At 38.7% G+C, this 18,729-nt stretch overlaps 1 protein-coding gene across 4 annotated transcripts in view; it reads right to left on the bottom strand.

Moving 5' to 3' along the window:
• The window catches only part of LOC140170376 (glycogen synthase kinase-3 beta-like), a 66,631-nt gene that overhangs the window by 28,934 nt on the left and 18,968 nt on the right, over positions 1 to 18,729 (bottom strand). For 3 of the 4 annotated variants that reach the window (XM_072193749.1, XM_072193751.1, XM_072193748.1), the window contains 2 exons: positions 1,203 to 1,393; positions 761 to 844 (listed from right to left, as the gene is read on the bottom strand). In XM_072193749.1, coding sequence (XP_072049850.1) covers positions 761 to 844; positions 1,203 to 1,393 — 275 coding nt within the window. Of the gene's footprint in view, positions 1 to 760; positions 845 to 1,202; positions 1,394 to 7,262; positions 7,454 to 18,729 lie in introns of those variants that run through there. The other variant, XM_072193750.1, reaches the window with a different exon arrangement.

Genomic DNA, 18,729 nt, shown 5'->3' with positions numbered 1-18,729 from the left:
ATTTAGAAAGGGGGATTGACCTTACTTAGTCCCTGTGTTTTTAAGCCCTGTGGAACAATATTACTGTATTGAGCCGAGTATATTTAAACTGAATTAATAGGAATCTGGGTGGGATAATGATGGGATCTGCAACAATCTGAGATAACAGTATGTCTTACATCTGCAGTCCATCTGAACCATATATAATAGGCCTACACAGTACAGACCAGGGAAGTGGTACAGACCAACCTAATTTGGTTCATAATTATTAGCCCAGTACAATGTAGATTGGCAGGTTCTATATTAAAATTCTCTCAAATATGGAAAGAACACATCTTGGCAAACTTTGGACACCTTTTTGTAACTCTGGCCATGGCCCTCCATTGGTGTTCTCTCAGAATCCATTTCACATACATGTAAAGGTAGAATGGTAGATAATGTCAAAATCAAACATACTGCCTGCATCAAAACCCCAGCAGTCCAAATGATACAATTGGTGTGCATCTGGCTGCTTACAGGCCCTTTATAATACTGGTATCCATGGATCTATTCTACAAGCACACAACTTTATTTAGTGAACAAATTCACTTCAAATCAGTGAGGTCAATGCATTTAAGATTGCTCTTTCAGATGTGAGCCTTTATGAATAATGTACAAGCAAACATCATATGGCCTAATTACGTATGCCACTAAAAATAGCCATGAATTGTGCACTGACGTAACTGGTCCGAGGGAGGGTGTGAACGTGAAAGAATTTACATGCAGTGTGTTCGTAACTTACTTTGTCTCCACTAGAATAGAAGAAATATTTGAGCTTGACAATGTTGCTGTGTTCTAGTTTACGCATAATCTGTAATTCACGATTCTGTAAAAGAAAACAAAAAGGTACAGTGTGATCAAAATGCGATCATAAATCATTTGCATTTTTCCTTCTGTGGTATCTGCGCTATAAAATGAAAAGGGCATCTATAATAGAGCCTTGATTTCACACAATTTGTAACATGACAAGACCATTAAGAAACATTTTGCAAAGTGTGGTCGTAAGATCTGTGTCCCAAAGAAGCAGTTTGATTCCACGTTCAACTTCAAGAGTAATTGAAGGCACCAAAGGCAGTTATTGTTACTACATGTAACTAGATACGAAAAAATCAGTTCTTTGATGATATTTCCCTTAATGGTACGATACGAGCTTAAATACCTGAACCTTTCTTGAACGCACTTACCTTGAACCTTTTATCCTGTAGAACCTTTTTAATAGCAACCATTTCACTGGTTTCTATAAGTTTAGCTTGGTATACAACACCAAATGAGCCATTGCCGATAACTTTTGTGTCTGTGTACGAGATTTCTACTGGTCTATCATTCCCCGTACCAGGTGTCGCTTGGACTTGTGTAACCTTACTTCCATCTTTATCTGTGGAGAAGAAACAAGAGGGAATTTAGAATCATTGCAGAAACCAAAAGAAACATTATCGAGCATATTGGGGCACAGTGAAAGAGGCTCATACATGTATGTATGCGCTTTTTTTTAGATGTGAACTTCAGTTAACATTTGACTTATGATCCTGAATGTATAAAAAGTGAAATTATTCAAACAATTACAGGATGTACATGTATTATGTCAAATTGGTTTTTCAATTGTCCATGAAGTTTGAAAATTCCCAATGGGTTTCTGAAATGTATGAAATCATGACTGATACATAATAAACCACATCAGTGTTCTCTCACAAATTCTTGTAAAAAAGATCTACATTTACCATTAACCCTAACATGCCTGAGTACTACAAAATACTACATGATATGCACTGTATCTGCGTGCATCTCATGTGATGTGGTGATGCAATCACCCCATGTTATAATATATAGGCACGCTTTGGACCAACAAAAGACCTGTGGCTAAGTGTTGCCGATCTAGTGCTTGGCATGCAAGGGGTCTCGGGTTCGAATCCCACCCAGAGCAAACAACTTCTTTGTTTGTTTTCTCTGTTTATTACTTCCTTCTTTCCCTTCCAGTCGCCAAAAAGCCCTTTGGGCGTTAGGGTTAATCAAGGTAGATCCTCGGTTATATTTTTTAAGTCTACATGTACACAGAAAGAGTGAAATGATTCCTGGCAATTTTAAATACTTAAGATTGATTCTTCCACTGTGTTACAAACTTCTAACCTATCTACCCATTATTCTTTGTATTCTAACATTTGTAGCATTATTTACCCGGCTGTATGTGCTCATTGTTATCAAGCAGGATCATACACAGTGACACAGTGAATAGCGACGGTATAATGTATTACAGCTAAAACCTACTTAAAATAGATCAGAGTTTGATTTGACGTGTAAATGGTACTTTGTTGATTGAAGTATGCATCTAGACAGATCCATGGAGGGTTTACAAGCTGGTTATATACTGGGTAGGACAATACATGTCATAATACCGTGCTTTCATTAGAATAATGAATGGAACAATGTCAACCACTGAGGTTCAAGGTATGCGTGAGCAACTCACCATGCATATGGTTGTCCTTAATAACACTATCATAGCTCGTATTTAATTCCATGAATAATGCAACATAATTTTATTCAATACTCAATCTTAAATTTCCTGGAGGGCAAAACATATAGTTGGGCTGTACTTTACTAAAGGTTGTCAATTGTGCATTGATTATTGTGTACATACAATATATTGACCCTATATAGTTAGACAGCGCATGATCTGAGGTTACTGTTCCGAACCCAGGCTACTTTTTGTACAATACAATGCATACAGTATGGCCGTCTATAACAATATGTGTACTAAATACTAATAAAAAAGAACCTTTCATCATTCAAATTTCCTGCTCTCTGATCGGGAAATGGGAAAGGGGAACATTGAGTATTTGACAGAGGATCCAACCATGAGAATCACTGTGGTACCTAGTACGTGTGTGGTTAACTTGAATAAATACTTAATTAATGGAAGTCTTCTATAGTGGCTTCTTAATAATTAATTAATGCAATCATATGAACAGATGTACAATGAAGATTAATGAACATGGGTTTCGATCTAGTTATTAATTTAAATCAACCACATAATCACACTCTGGTGATCTTATTCCCTACATGTGTCCAAACAATGGCAAACACCAGAATAGATGCATATCTAACCATGTATATAGACTAGCTGTAATATGTTCCCATACACAAACCCTGCTCTTCTTGTGGATAATATTTTAACCCTTGGTAAAACCATGTGCTTTATAGAACATAAAACATATATATCCATCTTGAAATTGAATTGTAATTCAGCTGGTATGCAGCTGCCCTTTAGTCCCCCCGCCCGCTAAAAAACACCCCACCATTTTTAAACCAAAATGTTTAAAAAATGTTAACATTTTCATGGTACATCTTTTTAGCTTCAATACCATGGTCCACACACAATCGGTAATTGCTGAAAAATGACATCGCAGACCCAGAAGTGAATCGGAAGTCATTGATCCTAAGTTCATAGTTCGTCATTTCAGAGTTATTTTTAAGCTTACCTAACAATTTTTTGGGGAATTATCGTTGTATAAAAGACCTCTAATAATGGGGGCCAGGGGGCCAAAGGTGCAAAAATGAAATTGAGAATAAAGGCAAAAATATGGAGTGCTAACCTGGCAGCTTTACTGTAATGATAAAGGCTGTTTAAATACCTTGATATCGTCTTGACATCAAAACAACCAAAAAACAAAATGTGACCCATCACATCGAAACAGACCACTTCGCGGCTAGCTTCATTGGCAGATAACAATGAAAGAAGATGAAAAAAATATAAAGAAAATAAAAATAATTCTGAGCTTGTTTTGCCTCATAAAACATATTTAGTGTATCTGATTTCAACAAGTAAGGTGTCATTTTCAAGCTAAAGAGCAGCAGTTTATCCTAGTGTTTAAATCTCCATTTTAATTTCTGCCGCAAGGTGGTCTGTTTCGATGTGATGGGTCACAAATGTAGTTCGTTAATCTAATTGCTCATTGTCCAGTCCAGTCAATTAAATGTAGAGTTAGTGGACAATGGGCAATTAGATTAATTAAAGTAACAACCTCCCTCAAGATGTCTTAATGAACACTGATCTAGCCTGTGACTAGCCATCATAACAAAACTCATTATTGTCTCTCATCTAAATTCTAAAGCACACTCACTGAGATGCTTTAGAACTCTTTGTTTTCAGCATAAAAATGTTTAGAGTCAGAGCTCTATTTTAGGGTTGGTTGGGGAGCTGAATTGATCAGATACTTTTTGTTCCAGCACTCAAAACCATTTGGGGGGGGTTGAGGACACAGTCAGATATTTCTGTCTAGCCTGATGATAAGATTGATGGTATTGAGATTCTGTATAAATATTGTGTGTTAAGTTCTGTGCAAGTTTGTACATTCCAAAAATCAGGGACATTTTTGTCAATTATGGGATAACTGGGCACTCCATCTAAATACGCTAATTATTCTAGTAATTGGATCAAGGGGCAAGGATCATATGCCCTGTGATTAGCGCTCGAAATAAGGCACGTCCTTGCGCAAATTTCCTATGGTACGGGTCTGTGTCACCGTAAAAATTGAACCAAGCAAAGAGCAGACAATCCTAGTTTTGCTGTTCTACTGGAACATCTGGTTCACAAAATACGTCCAGCTCCCTGAGTACGCTTTAATTTTAGTTTCCCATCAAGTTTTCAACCCAGGTTTTCAATTTTCTACAATCTTTAATACCCTGATCACCATAGCTAATAGTCTCTCTTGAAATTTCAAAGGCAAGGGTCTGGGGTTGGATCCTTGAAAATGGTTGAGGACCCTTGAAACATCAAAGGCTCCGGACCCTTGGATTTTTTTCTTATTTTCGAGGCCTGCCTGTGATAGTGTCACCAATTGATGCCACAATTTACAATGTATAGCATACAAAGTCATGTGTCTCGCACACAAGAAAGTATTATTTCCTACCCCTTAATGATACCAGGTGAATAGCCAACATTGGCACAGAACACAAGATGGTACCAGTCACTATGCCAACAGCCGATATGCTGAGTACCCACGTCCACAGATCGCTACATGTAGTGTACAGTATTCCACCGACTACCTCCATTCATGAACAGGTTCGGAACATTTCAAAAAAATGTTACTATGACTTGCTTGGTATTTATCTAATTCAGTAATAGCATTCACATGAAGCAGATGAACAGCTGATTCAATAGCGGAATTCATGTACGCACACCTCCTGGTTTTGCATTCAATGCAAACACACAAATGTCAGTAAAAGCATAAAAGACCGCTGCGACTGTGATATACGATGAAAACGGTGACATTGTCATACATGCACTTCATTAGCAAGCAACTGCTGCCTTCTTCACACCTGGATTCAGAGATATTTGGTATAGTAATGAGCATCCAATATCTACAGTCCTAAGAGGATGTCCCTATGTCAACAACACTAAAACACAACCCAGCGGTGTATATATCAAACACTCAAGTAACGGCAATGCGAGTAGGAGCTAACTACCTTAGTGTAAACCGATATACGACCAAACTGGTGGAAATGACTGCCATAAGACTTGAAATCAATCCCATCTGTCCAGGACAAGTTCAATGGTCCAAATATCTTTTACAAACTTCTGTACCTCTATGAACTCTGTAGGTATCACATCTCAGGACCACAGTACAAAGTCTTTGAAATGGAATTCATTGTAGGTCGATGAACATTGCACCCATGCTATGATACTACTATTGGACCCTGCTGAGGCTTCTATGAGGGGCACTAGTAGTTTTATATGAAAGCAATTCAGTGGAGAATGTCACATGATCAGACTTGTTAATACCTTTTTATCGCTGGTGATTTTGCGAGAGAGCCAGAGAGGGTTGTACATTTCACACATGCCACACAACACATGTTTTTATTCTATTGCGAGGGCAATGAACTTGGCTACTTAACGTCATGAGTGTCCTAACAAGGTGGATGACTTTGGTATCTGACCAATCTGACTCTGCTTGTAGGTGAACTTGAACTCTGACCTTTGGTTATGTAACACTACAGAACCAAGTAAATAAAACTACGTAGAGAAACATCAACGAAGAGACATAACCGGTGCAGCATTTCCCCCTTCCAAACACTACATAGGGGCGCCCCTTCCAAACTCTACATAGGGCCCCCCTTCAAAACACTACATAGGAGCCTATCCATTAAGTTAGTGAATGCCAGATACCTAAAGACACTATTCATCTAGCTGCTCCATCCGTATCATCCCCCATCACAAGCATATCACTGTTAAAAAAAAGTAACTCGTATTGGACAAACCACCTCGTTTTTAATTCCCTGTAACAATGAGGAATTATCTTTTGTGTCCCCTTTGTATTGGTTACACAATCCACTTCAAAACGAGTAGCAATTCAAGACCAGCTCTTGACATTCCACTTCAAAACGAGTACTAATATGAGAACTAATTCGAGATCTTCTGGCCACTATTTGTATGGAGCATTGTCTAGTTCATTGATTTGTTAATGCTGGGTGGCAAAACACTTCACATTGGGTGTAATAAGTACTCGTTTTGTACCTTGTTTTGCTACTTTGGGTGGAATAAGTACTTGTTTTGTAACTTGTTTTGCTACTTGTATTGCAAGGATAACAAAGCTAATCCACCATTGTTCATGGGTACTTTAAAACGAGGTGGTTTGTCCAATATAAGTAGTTTCCTTTTTACAGTGTATGGTATTATACTATCTTGAGGTAACATGTGAGCCACATTCCATCCCTGTTCCTAACTATACAACATGTTCCTACCCCACCATATTCCCCCATCCCACACAACTATGCAGGGCTCAAATTTCAGGGAGGCCATTGCCTGCCCCTTTTCAGTTTTGGCCTTGACTCCCCAGATCTGTGTCAACTGATCAAGGCATTCTTTATCACTTGTTGGCCTTGGTGCCCTTCTTTGTCTTTGCCAGGTGGCTTTGAAAAACATATTCAAATTCAAGGCCTGCAACTATGTATCAAACTAAATGCAAGGTAGGTACCATTAGTAATCAATACTGTGCCCCGGACTATGCCCTAACTTGAGTATGTTCTCTACACTCAACATATTATCCTGAAACCAGTAAATCTGCAGGATCTGAAACACCAAATGATCTCTACTCCCTAGTAAAATGATCTGGATGTTATAGGCCCTAAGATGGCTCTACAAGATAGGCACTTTATAAACACACCCTCACTCAGCTCCCAACTAAGCCTCATGCTCCCCAATGAATTACCACTGGCACCCTACACCTCTACACACCCATTACCCAACTTACTGAATGCCAGATAAGCAGTCACCAACACACCATCTCTCTGCTCCCAACTATATGCCATATGCTCCCTCATTGTTAAATCCAAGAAAATTCCAACAAAACAAAGTCAGTTAAGTTCCAAGCCCTAATCGGCATATCTTCTGAAACAATCCACTTTGTGCGTCAATTCCCTTTATAACGTTCCTGATCTTGTTACTAACACTAATAAGCCTACAGTATCAGTAAGAACTAGCCAAAGTCAGTCCTATACATGTGTGCACGTAACTTATATGTACTGCATGTGTCACGCTTCCACTTATCTCATATAGACACACATAGTCAATCTGTCAATTTTTTGCAGAAATTTATTTTCAAGTTACACCTATTACAGTACATGACTAGTTTCACAGAATTAAAGCGCCGCAAAATGGCCACCTCTTTCATTGAAACATACAACCATGTGATCAGTCAAATTTAAATGTAATAATGAAGATGCCCATCTTGATATTCCAAAGAAAGATGTGAAAATAAATCATTCCGACCAGTCGCCATGACACAAGTCAAGTCACAATAAATAGTACAAGATTGACATTGAATCTATTTATAACCACCCTTCTCTGACTAATCTGTTTAATTTTGTGTATGTTTATAATGGCTAAGGGAAGACCATTAGATTTCGGGGCTGGAAGTTTTGATCAGGCTTAAATTGCTGTTTGCCACCAATTTGTTTTTATAAAAGTATATCTTTATACCAAGTTGGATAGGGGTCAGGAAATTATATTGTTTTTATTTCATCAGCAAGTGTTTTATTATCTTGCACTTTTTTCCATAAAAAAAGTCCACCCACACCCTAATAGTGTGTGCCCATACTAAGCTTTTCTGCCCTGATTTCAGTTTCAACTCTACACTGAGAGCAAGGCTCAGGAAGCAGCCTGCACTACCATGACTACTCTGTAATCTGGTCTCAACTTGGGGATAAACATCAGGGCCGTAGCAAGCGGGGCGGCCGGGGATGCCATGGCCGCCCCACTTTTTAAGACATTTGTTATGTTTTTCTTTATATCTTTATTTCAATTTGGGCATATATTTGTAATTTGGCCGCCCCACATTTGTGATGGCCGCCCCACATTTTTCAACCTTGCGACGGCCCTGATAAACATTGACATAGCAGTCAAGTTAGCTCAATTGGCAAGGCATTATTGAAAGACTCTGGTGCATTGGGTTTGGTGATGGGAGTTTGAGCCCGGTGCAATGATAATCTGTTTGTTCTCATTGAATATTTGAGCTAAACTTGAAATTCCCCCGGACAGGGAACTGCTTATCATGCATATGTTTAATGGTACATGCGTTTAATGTTCCCATCCCAACTGTCTTTACTGTTTAAATGGTTTGTATGTTGATTGCCCATCTTCAGAGCAATAGTAAGAGCCCCCTATAAATGACAAACTTCACTTGTGTCATACAGGGTGTATCAAAATGATTGGTACCCATATCCAGTTAGTATGGCCAAGCCTGTCTCATCAAAATGCAGTAAAATATCCACCTTATTTGTGGATTTATATTATAAAAGGTCATAAAACTATAATTTGCAGTCATTTCAAGAGGATCTAACATTGAATTTGGAAGCAGGCGTTTCATTCTATACAAAGTTGATGGGTACCAATCATTTTGATACACCCTATAAGTGATAATTATAAAATAATAACGTAGCCAAAATTTGTTGTCCTTCATTATTTTCAATGAAAAATATTTGTATAACAACCGTATCTGGTTAAGGGGGGACCACAGGTCAGCTTCCCAAACCCTTGTAAAAATGGAGATTTTGTCAAAGGTAAATATTATTGTACTATTTCTGAGCTTTAATTTGGTCTTTGTTTGGTTACAATCGGACATTCCTATCTAAAGTTATTGTCAATACAAGATGATAAGTCGCGGAAAAGTACTAGAAATAGCAGCTCATTCTTATGTTATTACTATATAAATCATTTCTTATGTATTTTATTGTTTTTCAAGCTGCGATATTTAAGGAATTTCATAACAATATTATTTACAGCAAAGTAAACAGCAATTTATGGTGTAAACTGTTTTAGTAATTTGGGAAAAATGTAAATCAATACAAATATCGATATTTAAATGTAAGTGTACAATGTGAATTAAAAAAATTATTTAGTGTTTCTAGACTAAAAATGCTAATATCTCAAAATGGTAATTCGGCGATGTCAGAATTTTGCCCCCCAAAACTTATCCACTTCCCATAGGTCTATGACAATGAAATTCGGCACACATGTACTATTTGTAATGCTATACAACTTAATGGGAGCTTTTGTTGATATCTGCTTTAATTTTTGATTTATAGGTCTTCAAAGTCAAATCCAGATGAAAAAAATCTTTTTTTCACCAAACGGTTGCCATGGCAACAGAAAGCAAAAATTTCAAAATGTCTCTCCATTAGGTTGCAAAGCTATACCTATATAACATATCTGGATAGTAAATAGTAAGTTTAATAGTAAGTTTAATGTTCTCCTTAATCATTATTTTTTGGGGGCAAAATTCACATTTTTCCTATGGCTCATTTGAACATATTTGACCTTTGACCTTGCCTCATTTGCATATACATATCGACACACACAAAAAAATATAATTTTCTGAAACTTCAATCTTTGTGTGTTACATTGATATATAACAAGCCATACTTCTATTATTAATAGTCTATAAACAAGGCCATTCAAAATTCCACCTAAAAACGACCTGTGGTCCCCCCTTAAATATGAATTGATCCAGTTATCTCTTGATGCAAATAATTGATAATTCAGATTTTTCCGATTTCACAAACACCACTCAGAAGTGCTGTCAGACATGCATGCAATTACATGTGATGTTATTTTCCATCTGGACAAAACAACATATCGGCTTTATGATAGAGCTGCAAACACCACTTCTGGTACCTCGGGGCACCATGCTTGTTTTTGTTTACCAATTTGCTTTGCACTACTACATTAAGAGCCAGTCTCCCTTATTATGTACATGAATAAGGGGGGTTGTGATACAAAAAAAAATAGAATTGTCTCTAAAAAATAATTTTGGTACATATTAGCACCAACAACTCATATGTAAAATATGAGCTTGCACAGCGCCCTCGTTCAGCTTGAAAAAATTCTTGAAATTTCAGCCTCTCTGAGCCTTACTTGCAAATGGTAAACTTTGGAGGTGCATAACATCGCATGCGCCATCATCATCCCAACCTGCATTTTGCATTTTTTTAAGTACCAAATGGTTACATTACAAAACCAAGAAAAAAATTGGGATCTTGATGGCGCACAAAATCAGCAAATCCAATGATTTGATGAAAAGCGCCCGTGCAAACTTCAAAGCATCATAACGGGCTGCGCCATCAAGATCCCAAGTCCGAACAAGTTTGAAATTAAAGACCTCCATGGCAAGTTTCATTTTTCAGCAAAAAATTTTTGGGATTTCGTTGGCGCACCGAGTTAACAGAGGTCAAAGGTCAAAATTTCCTATTTTCGCACATATTTGCACGCCTGTATTATTGCGCGCCAACGTCACCTGTCTCTCAGAATAGCATTTCATCAAAGAAGAGGTAATTCTCTGCAAGAACTGAAAAAATTAGCTTGGGATCTCTTGATCTTCATATTTTTCTGATTTTTTGAAAATGGACTTAGCCTCATTTTGGAGGTCAATTTGACCTCTTTTTCCCACTCGCTGCACAATGTGGGCTTTTTACTGCATCACAAAAGATGCGCCAACAAGATCCCAATTTTATTAGTCATCGTCTAGCTTCTTTGGCGACCAGTAGATAAAACACAAGCAACAGCTAATTGGGATCATGTGGGCGCACTAATATAAAAGAGGTCAAAGGTCAAGCTTTGTGCCAAAGTGATGCATATTTGCCTATGTGCAGCACAAAAGTGGAACTTTGGAGCCGTAATAAAGATGTGCGCCAACAAGATCCCATCTTACTTTTTGGATGATTGGATAAAGGGGCTTATGTATAACTGATAACAAGTAAAAAAAAAGTGGGATCATGTGGGCGCACTAATTCAATAGAGGTCAAAGTTCATACTTTGTGCCGAATTGGCATTATTTTGCCTATGTGCAGCACAAAACGTCGTCCGTATTCCATAGTGGCGTATAGTGGGGCGCCGCGAATAAACAACTTTTCGAGAAAATCGGGTTTGAAGAAATGCCAATTTAAAATCGAGTTGTGTAAATCAGACATATATTATATTTTGTAAATGATGTGAAATTTCTGTAGTAAACTAAATAGTTTTTATTGTTATATATTTTTCAAAAGAAATAAATACATACTATTGCTGGCAAACTGACAATAAAACTATACGTCACTATGGACACCGCACCAAACGCAATACCCTAACCTTACGTTTACCGTCAGACGCCACCTCGATCGCCGTGTAATCCCTATGGCGTTACTTTTGTCGTCCGTATTCCATAGTGGCGTATAGGTCCGACACGCGTCACGCCACTATGACATACTGATGTTTTTCATTTTTGCCGATATTTCATAATTATAAAATGTGTATAAAAAGTGGCGTATGGTCGATACGCCACTATGGAATACAAAAAATCTCACTTTGTAACTATACGCCACATTTAATTAATTAATTACTAATTAATTAGCTAATTATGACTGATGAGACTTAGAAAAAATGAAAGAGAACATCATTAAAAACATATGTGCCAATTTTCAAAAAATGACTAAAAATCACGATACGCCACTATGGAATACAGCCGACGAAAAGTGGAACTTTGACCCGCAATAAAAATGTGCGCCAACAAGATCCCATCTTACTTTTTGGATGATTGGATAAAGGGGCTTATGTATAACTGATAACAAGTAATAAAAAAAGTGGGATCATGTGGGCGCACTAATTCAATAGAGGTCAAAGTTCATACTTTGTGCCGAATTTTTTTTTCAATGGGGATCACCAGACATGTCTCATAGAAACTTGTGTGAGTGCAATTCAGATGATGCTGATTCCATCATGGTAGTTGGTGAGAGTAAAAAAAATTTTTGTCAAAATACTTAGTCATATTTTGCAAAATTTGAGTGAAAGGTAGCCGAATTCGGCAACTTTAGGCTAAAAATCGGTTAATTTTGTATGAAGTATGAACTTTGACCTCTATTGAATTAGTGCGCCCACATGATCCCAATTTTTTTTTACTTGTTATCAGTTATACATAAGCCCCTTTATCCAATCATCCAAAAAGTAAGATGGGATCTTGTTGGCGCACATTTTTATTGCGGGTCAAAGTTCTACTTTTGTGCTGCACATAGGCAAAGTAATGCCAATTGGCACAAAGTATGAACTTTGACCTCTATTGAATTAGTGCGCCCACATGATCCCACTTTTTTTTACTTGTTATCAGTTATACATAAGCCCCTTTATCCAATCATCCAAAAAGTAAGATGGGATCTTGTTGGCGCACATTTTATTATGGGTCAAAGTTCCACTTTCGTGCTGCACATAGGCAAATATGCATCACTTTGGCACAAAGCGTGACCTTTGACCTCTTTTATATTAGTGCGCCCACATGATCCCAATTAGCTGTTGCTTGTTTTTTATCAACTGGTCGCCAAAGAAGCTAGACGATGAAAAATAAAATTGGGATCTTGTTGGCGCATCTTTTTGTGATGCAGTAAAAAGCCCACATTGTGCAGCGAGTGGGAAAAAGAGGTCAAATTGACCTCCAAAATGAGGCTAAGTCCATTTTCAAAAAATCAGAAAAATATGAAGATCAAGAGATCCCAAGCTTATTTTTTCAGTTCTTGCAGAGAATTACCTCTTCTTTGATGAAATGCTATTCGGAGAGTCAGGTGACGTTGGCGCGCAATAATACAGGCGTGCAAAAATGTGCGAAAATAGGACATTTTGACCTTTGACCTCTGTTAACTCTGTGCGCCAACGAAATCCCAAAAAAATTTTGCTGAAAAATGAAACTTGCCATGGAGGTCTTTAATTTCAAACTTGTTCGGACTTGGGATCTTGATGGCGCAGCCCGTTATGATGCTTTGAAGTTTGCACGAGGCGCTTTTCATCAAATCATTGGATTTGTTGATTTTGTGCGCCATCAAGATCCCATTTTTTTTTCTTGGTTTTTGTAATGTAACCATTTAATAAAATAAAAAAATGCAAAATGCAGGTTGGGATGATGATGGCGCATGCGATGTTATGCACCTCCAAAGTTTACCATTTGCAAGTAAGGCTCAGAGAGGCTGAAATTTCAAGAATTTTTTTAAGCTGAACGAGGGCGCTGTGCACGCTCATATTTTACATGTGAGTTGTTGGTGCTAATATGTACCAAAATTATTTTTTTGAGACAATTCTATTTTTTTTTGTATCGCAAATCCGTACATAATAAGGGGATTTTGGCTCTTAAAGAAAGGGGAGCGGGGTCCGCAACACTTCCAAGTACAGGTACAGGTGCTTGGGTCCAATAGTCCCTGTATATATGGACTGCCGGTAAGAACATTTTCCAAGGGGAGGCCCTCGGGAATGTGGCTAAAGGGGGGGTCCCACTCACTACATGCAATTTGTAAAGTTCTTCAGACTAGTGTACCACTAGCAGTACCAACTTGAAATCGGGTAATGATTTAAAGGTTTGCCCCAGGAGAGTTGTTAGACACAGTACTATAAAATGCAATCAGAATTTCTGTTAATACCGGTATATCATTGAATATCTTTGGTGGGAGGGGTGACTTAAAAAGCACTTTTAAGATTTTTTTAGTACTTGTGAATTTAGCAAATATTTTTAAAAGAAAGGGAAGACCATTTGAATTCAATTCAGTATGAAAATTTCATGCCTTTAAAAATCTTGTTGACTGATAGTATCATATCAATTGATGTGCATGTGGACAGCACTGTCTTAGCACAATGGTACAATGCACTATCAGCGAAGGACATGTGAAGCACAAGGACTGTTTATAGCACAAGGTATGTCTGGACAGACAGTTTGTCAACACTAAAGATGTTCTAAGGTCATTCTTGAGACTTGACAATGAACTACATGTATTTAGGGCAAAACCCTTAGGGAAAAACACAAGAGGTTGGCTACACTCTCTGCTTGTAAGGCAGTAGGCAGATACAAATTGAACCAGACCAAGGAACTTTACATGAAATTTGCTGGCCACCATGGCGTACACACCATAATTATTACCATTTAGCAGCAATCAGGGATTTTGCAGCTATGAAGTGTACACCCTATACATACCACAATAAACCGTCACAGCCAGGATGAGTAGGGGTAGCCAAGACCAACAAGCAGTTAGCCCTTGCCCAGAGGAATTTCAAGTTATCTCAATGCACATGAACAAACAGACACTGCACCGGAGTCTAACACCTTACCAATTGAGCGTGTTGTAGAATTTAGATGATGATGCATAATTATTAAGTCGACGACGACAACGTTTGGTGTTTTACCGTTGCGGAACCATCCGTTGTGGAAATCATAAACTGATTAAACTCCTTAAAAACCGAATGCACCTAATAAGGCAAAATGTCCCCCTTCATTGTCAAATCTCAAGACCCGATGTCATCAAGTTGTCGACAAAGCAATACAGTGTACTTCAGTAAAGTCAAAATATTAAGTTCAGAGACCACATTGTGCTTCGTTTATTTACACAGAAATACCATACACATCATCAGAATATTGGGATTGTAATGGAAAGATAATCTGCACCACTTACGAATGAAATAGAAGACTGATGCAGTTATTTTAAAATAATGACGATGTTTATACCTTAAGCTTCTCTAATATTTTAGTGACTATTTTTTGGTCGATAATTGTTCCATGCTTGTCGACAATCAGGAAATTGCTTTTTTCGAAAACAGCCGTAACAGGGAGTGATTCAGGACATTTTTCATGGAAGCCTGCACTCCTAAACCTGCACTCCAATTATGCCCATTTCGGCCCTGATTTGGTAAAATGATCTAACTTGAAAATCGATGTATCGAGAAAAAGAGCCTTTAAGTTTGAATACTTAAATAAATTATTTAACACATCTCATAAAATGAAGCACGGTGGTGATTTGAGGATATCACCAATGGAAAGAGCGCCCTCACATTACCCAAGATATGGATTTATCTCAAAATGTCCAAATTTCAAGTTAAATCGTTTTACCAAATCAGGGCCGCACTGGTCGCTTTTAAACTGTTTAAGGAGAGAAACATGTAAACAAGGAGCTGAAAATGCTCAGAAAATCAAAATAATATTCAGAAAAAAATAAGACCATACAATATTCCATTCATGGTTCTGCCTATAAAAGACTTGTCAATAACCTCCAAACATGCAATGAACCATATTTTGATGACTTTAAAATCAACCCCTGAAAAGAGAACTTGAAAATTAACACGGCAACTAATTGTTTGTCACTTCTTCGTGTGATATTCAACACAAATAACATGTTCAGCTTAATAAACTGTGATGCGTACTTATGAATAGTGTATTCTGATGATATCCAATGTGCATGTCTGGGCATGAACAGTGAATGGTTGGTGGCATTGACGGAAATGATCAATATCACATGACTATGAACTTGGAATTATAAACAGCCAACTAAAATCAATTGATTATCATTGATCACCCGCTGGTGCTCCTCAGATAAAAAGGATATGCCTTATAGAATTGTATTTTGTATGGTGGATGAAAATTATCAAACATGGCGATGCAGACCTGGGAGTGGGTTCTCCCTGATTGAAGGTGTATGGGGTTGTGCCAGTTTTGGGGATTTTGGTGACTTTTTAGAGATTTTGGTATATCGACGGGTGGGTTCTAAGTGAAGACCAATGCACCCAATTGGGCACATTTGGGCTAAAGTGCCCTTAATATCATCCAATTTGGGCAGATTTGGGTGCCTCTTGTGACATATAACATTAATGGGTAGCAAAAAGTAGGTATAGAGAAAGTCAGCATTAAATCCGCTTAAAAATTGTATTGTGTTTTAAACTTTTCATCATTCTTTTGTCTATGTGTAACACGGGTGATGGAATGCAGTTTAATATCCCCGCCAAGGCCAGATCATTTCACATTAGGTGGGATAGACCTAAGGGGGGACCCAGTTCTGGCTGCCATTGAGGTGTAGGAATGCGTGAAATTTGATTCGTCTATATAAAACTTGGAATTTAATTATAAGGCAAAAAAGGCAAAAAAAGTCTCAGAGTTTGTGAAGATTTAAAAAATACCAACATTTTTGTTTTTCAACACATTTGCATTTTTAACACAGCATACTACTTTTGTGAATGTACACTGTACATAAATGAGAAAGAAAAGTGAGAGTGAGAGAGAGAAGAAATGGGATGTAAAAAAATAAAAAACAATTTGAATTCTGGGTTGGTGCTTATGTGGTTAATTATGTTGATACATGTTACATGTAGGTGTGATGTTAACTGCAATGGTGTTCTACATCTAGAATTAGTGCAATTAGTATAACTACTGATAATGAGTATGACTAACACGATCTTGCACACACTGCATGTGTCTTATTGTTTGGTCCTGTTACTTGAAAAGTCACAATTGAAATTATCTACGGTATCTACCATATCACGGATATCCACAAACTGCAAATATGTAGTATTTCATGTTAAGTTTGGTTTCAACAAACGGTACCGGCAGCTCATTTTCTGCCCTTTAATTAGGGCTGCCAAAATAATAATAATAATAAATAATAAATTTTGGATTTATAAAGCGCCTTTCTCCAGATCTTAGAGGACTCAAAGCGCTGTAATTTTGCTGCAATGGTGAATCATCACAATCAGATCGCATCAACTAGGTTGCTGCCGAATGGCGCACACCTATCCGCATTTAGATTGTAACATCCACCAATTATCTGTGCAGCTACCCAAATTCCATTGGGTGAAGGAAGTTTTTGATAACCAAACAACTAATAGTCCCAAACAAAAATGTTTGGTAGACTCATAACCGGTGCGATCTTACCTGTCCGATGTTGATTAAAATACTTCTTGCATCGATCCCGAGATGCGGAAAAAACCAATAGTCATTTTGTCCCACATAAATGAATAAATAACAAAACCCCGATCCCCGGTGGACTCACCCAAAAGGTGACGTCACACCATATGATAAATCCCTTATCCGACTTGGGATCCCCTACTCGGACCAAACTTGTAGGGGTGGCGGGTCGGGATAATCAACATCGGAAAGGTAAGATCGCACGGTTATGAGTCTACCAAACATTTTTGTTTGGGACTAGACTCAGTACACCGGTCGATCTTACCGCTTCCGATGTTGATTAAGATACTTCTTGCATCAACATCTGAAAGATCGATCTAGCAAGTAACCGACGGATGGAGGTACAAGATTGGTCAGCATCTGATCAGGGATCGGGAGCGGTAACGATGGTTTTCGCGAGGTCAGAAAATATTTTCCCCAACGGTCGGGAAACAAAAAGACCACGCGATCACAGACATAAACCTCCTTACTTAATAAGTTTGGTGGTTAAGAATAGCGACACTGGTTCTTACCATGCTGAGTATTCTGTATAGTCTGAAAACCTGGTACCCGTACACCACCGTATTATGATCGCCGAACAATGTCCCGGTAAACCTCCGCCCGTCTCTGATTACTAACGTAAGCGGAAGTATCGTGGAGAAGGGCGAAGGTGGCTTCCGGGACACCGCCTGCTAGATCTCCTCAAGGGACAACCGAACGGTATACCCAAGATGATGAGATAGCTCGTGTCGAGTGGGTCGTGGGACGCGGAACCTTCGCGATCCCCCGGACCCCACCAACACCTGGACCAGCCATTGCGACAGCGGCTGGACCGAAAGGCTCTGTAAGGGTGATGAATGCGGTCGTGAGTCCTCGCAAGGCTTGTGTTGGAAGAAATAGTGCTGCAGCGCCTTATCGGACACCCCAGCCTATCTTTGGCTTCAGCCGAACCTTGCCCAACCCTGGGGATTGGAGAGGGACGAATGTCGGTATGCACCGCGCCCGTTCAGTAGTCACGAGAACAGAGCGCCGAAACAGTGTCGCTCCAGTGTTTGTGAACACGGAAGCTAACCTCGAGACCGTGTGCAACTCAGCACCGCCGTCCGAAGCCAACGCCAAACCGAAAGCCATCTTGAGAGTTACGTATTTAAGCGTCGCTTTTGACGGAAGGTCAAAAGGGTGACCCTTAAAGTAATCTAAGACTGTGTTGGGATCCCTTAAGAGGATCACTTTCCTTTTTGGTAGACACTCGTTGAACATACCGTCGAGGCGTAGACTAATAAGGTAACCATCGGCTATGATAGTCGACCCGTCTCGAAACCTCGGTGAATGGAGAGGACAGCTGACTTATAGCTGGCCCCAGTGGCCCGCTGAAGTCTTGCTTGGAACTTTTCTGTCAGAAACTCCGGAACTAGCAGCACAGAGGCTCTAGCGGAGAGCTATTTGTCTCATTGCACCAAGCGTAGTATGGAGCCAGACTCTGGCTATACGCACGGAGGGTAGACTTCCG

This window comes from Amphiura filiformis, chromosome 14 (genome assembly GCF_039555335.1).
Source record: "Amphiura filiformis chromosome 14, Afil_fr2py, whole genome shotgun sequence".
NCBI classification, from domain to species: Eukaryota; Metazoa; Echinodermata; class Ophiuroidea; order Amphilepidida; family Amphiuridae; genus Amphiura; species Amphiura filiformis.
Note: the sequence above shows the minus strand (reverse complement) of the source record. Positions and strands in the feature narration are given on the sequence as shown.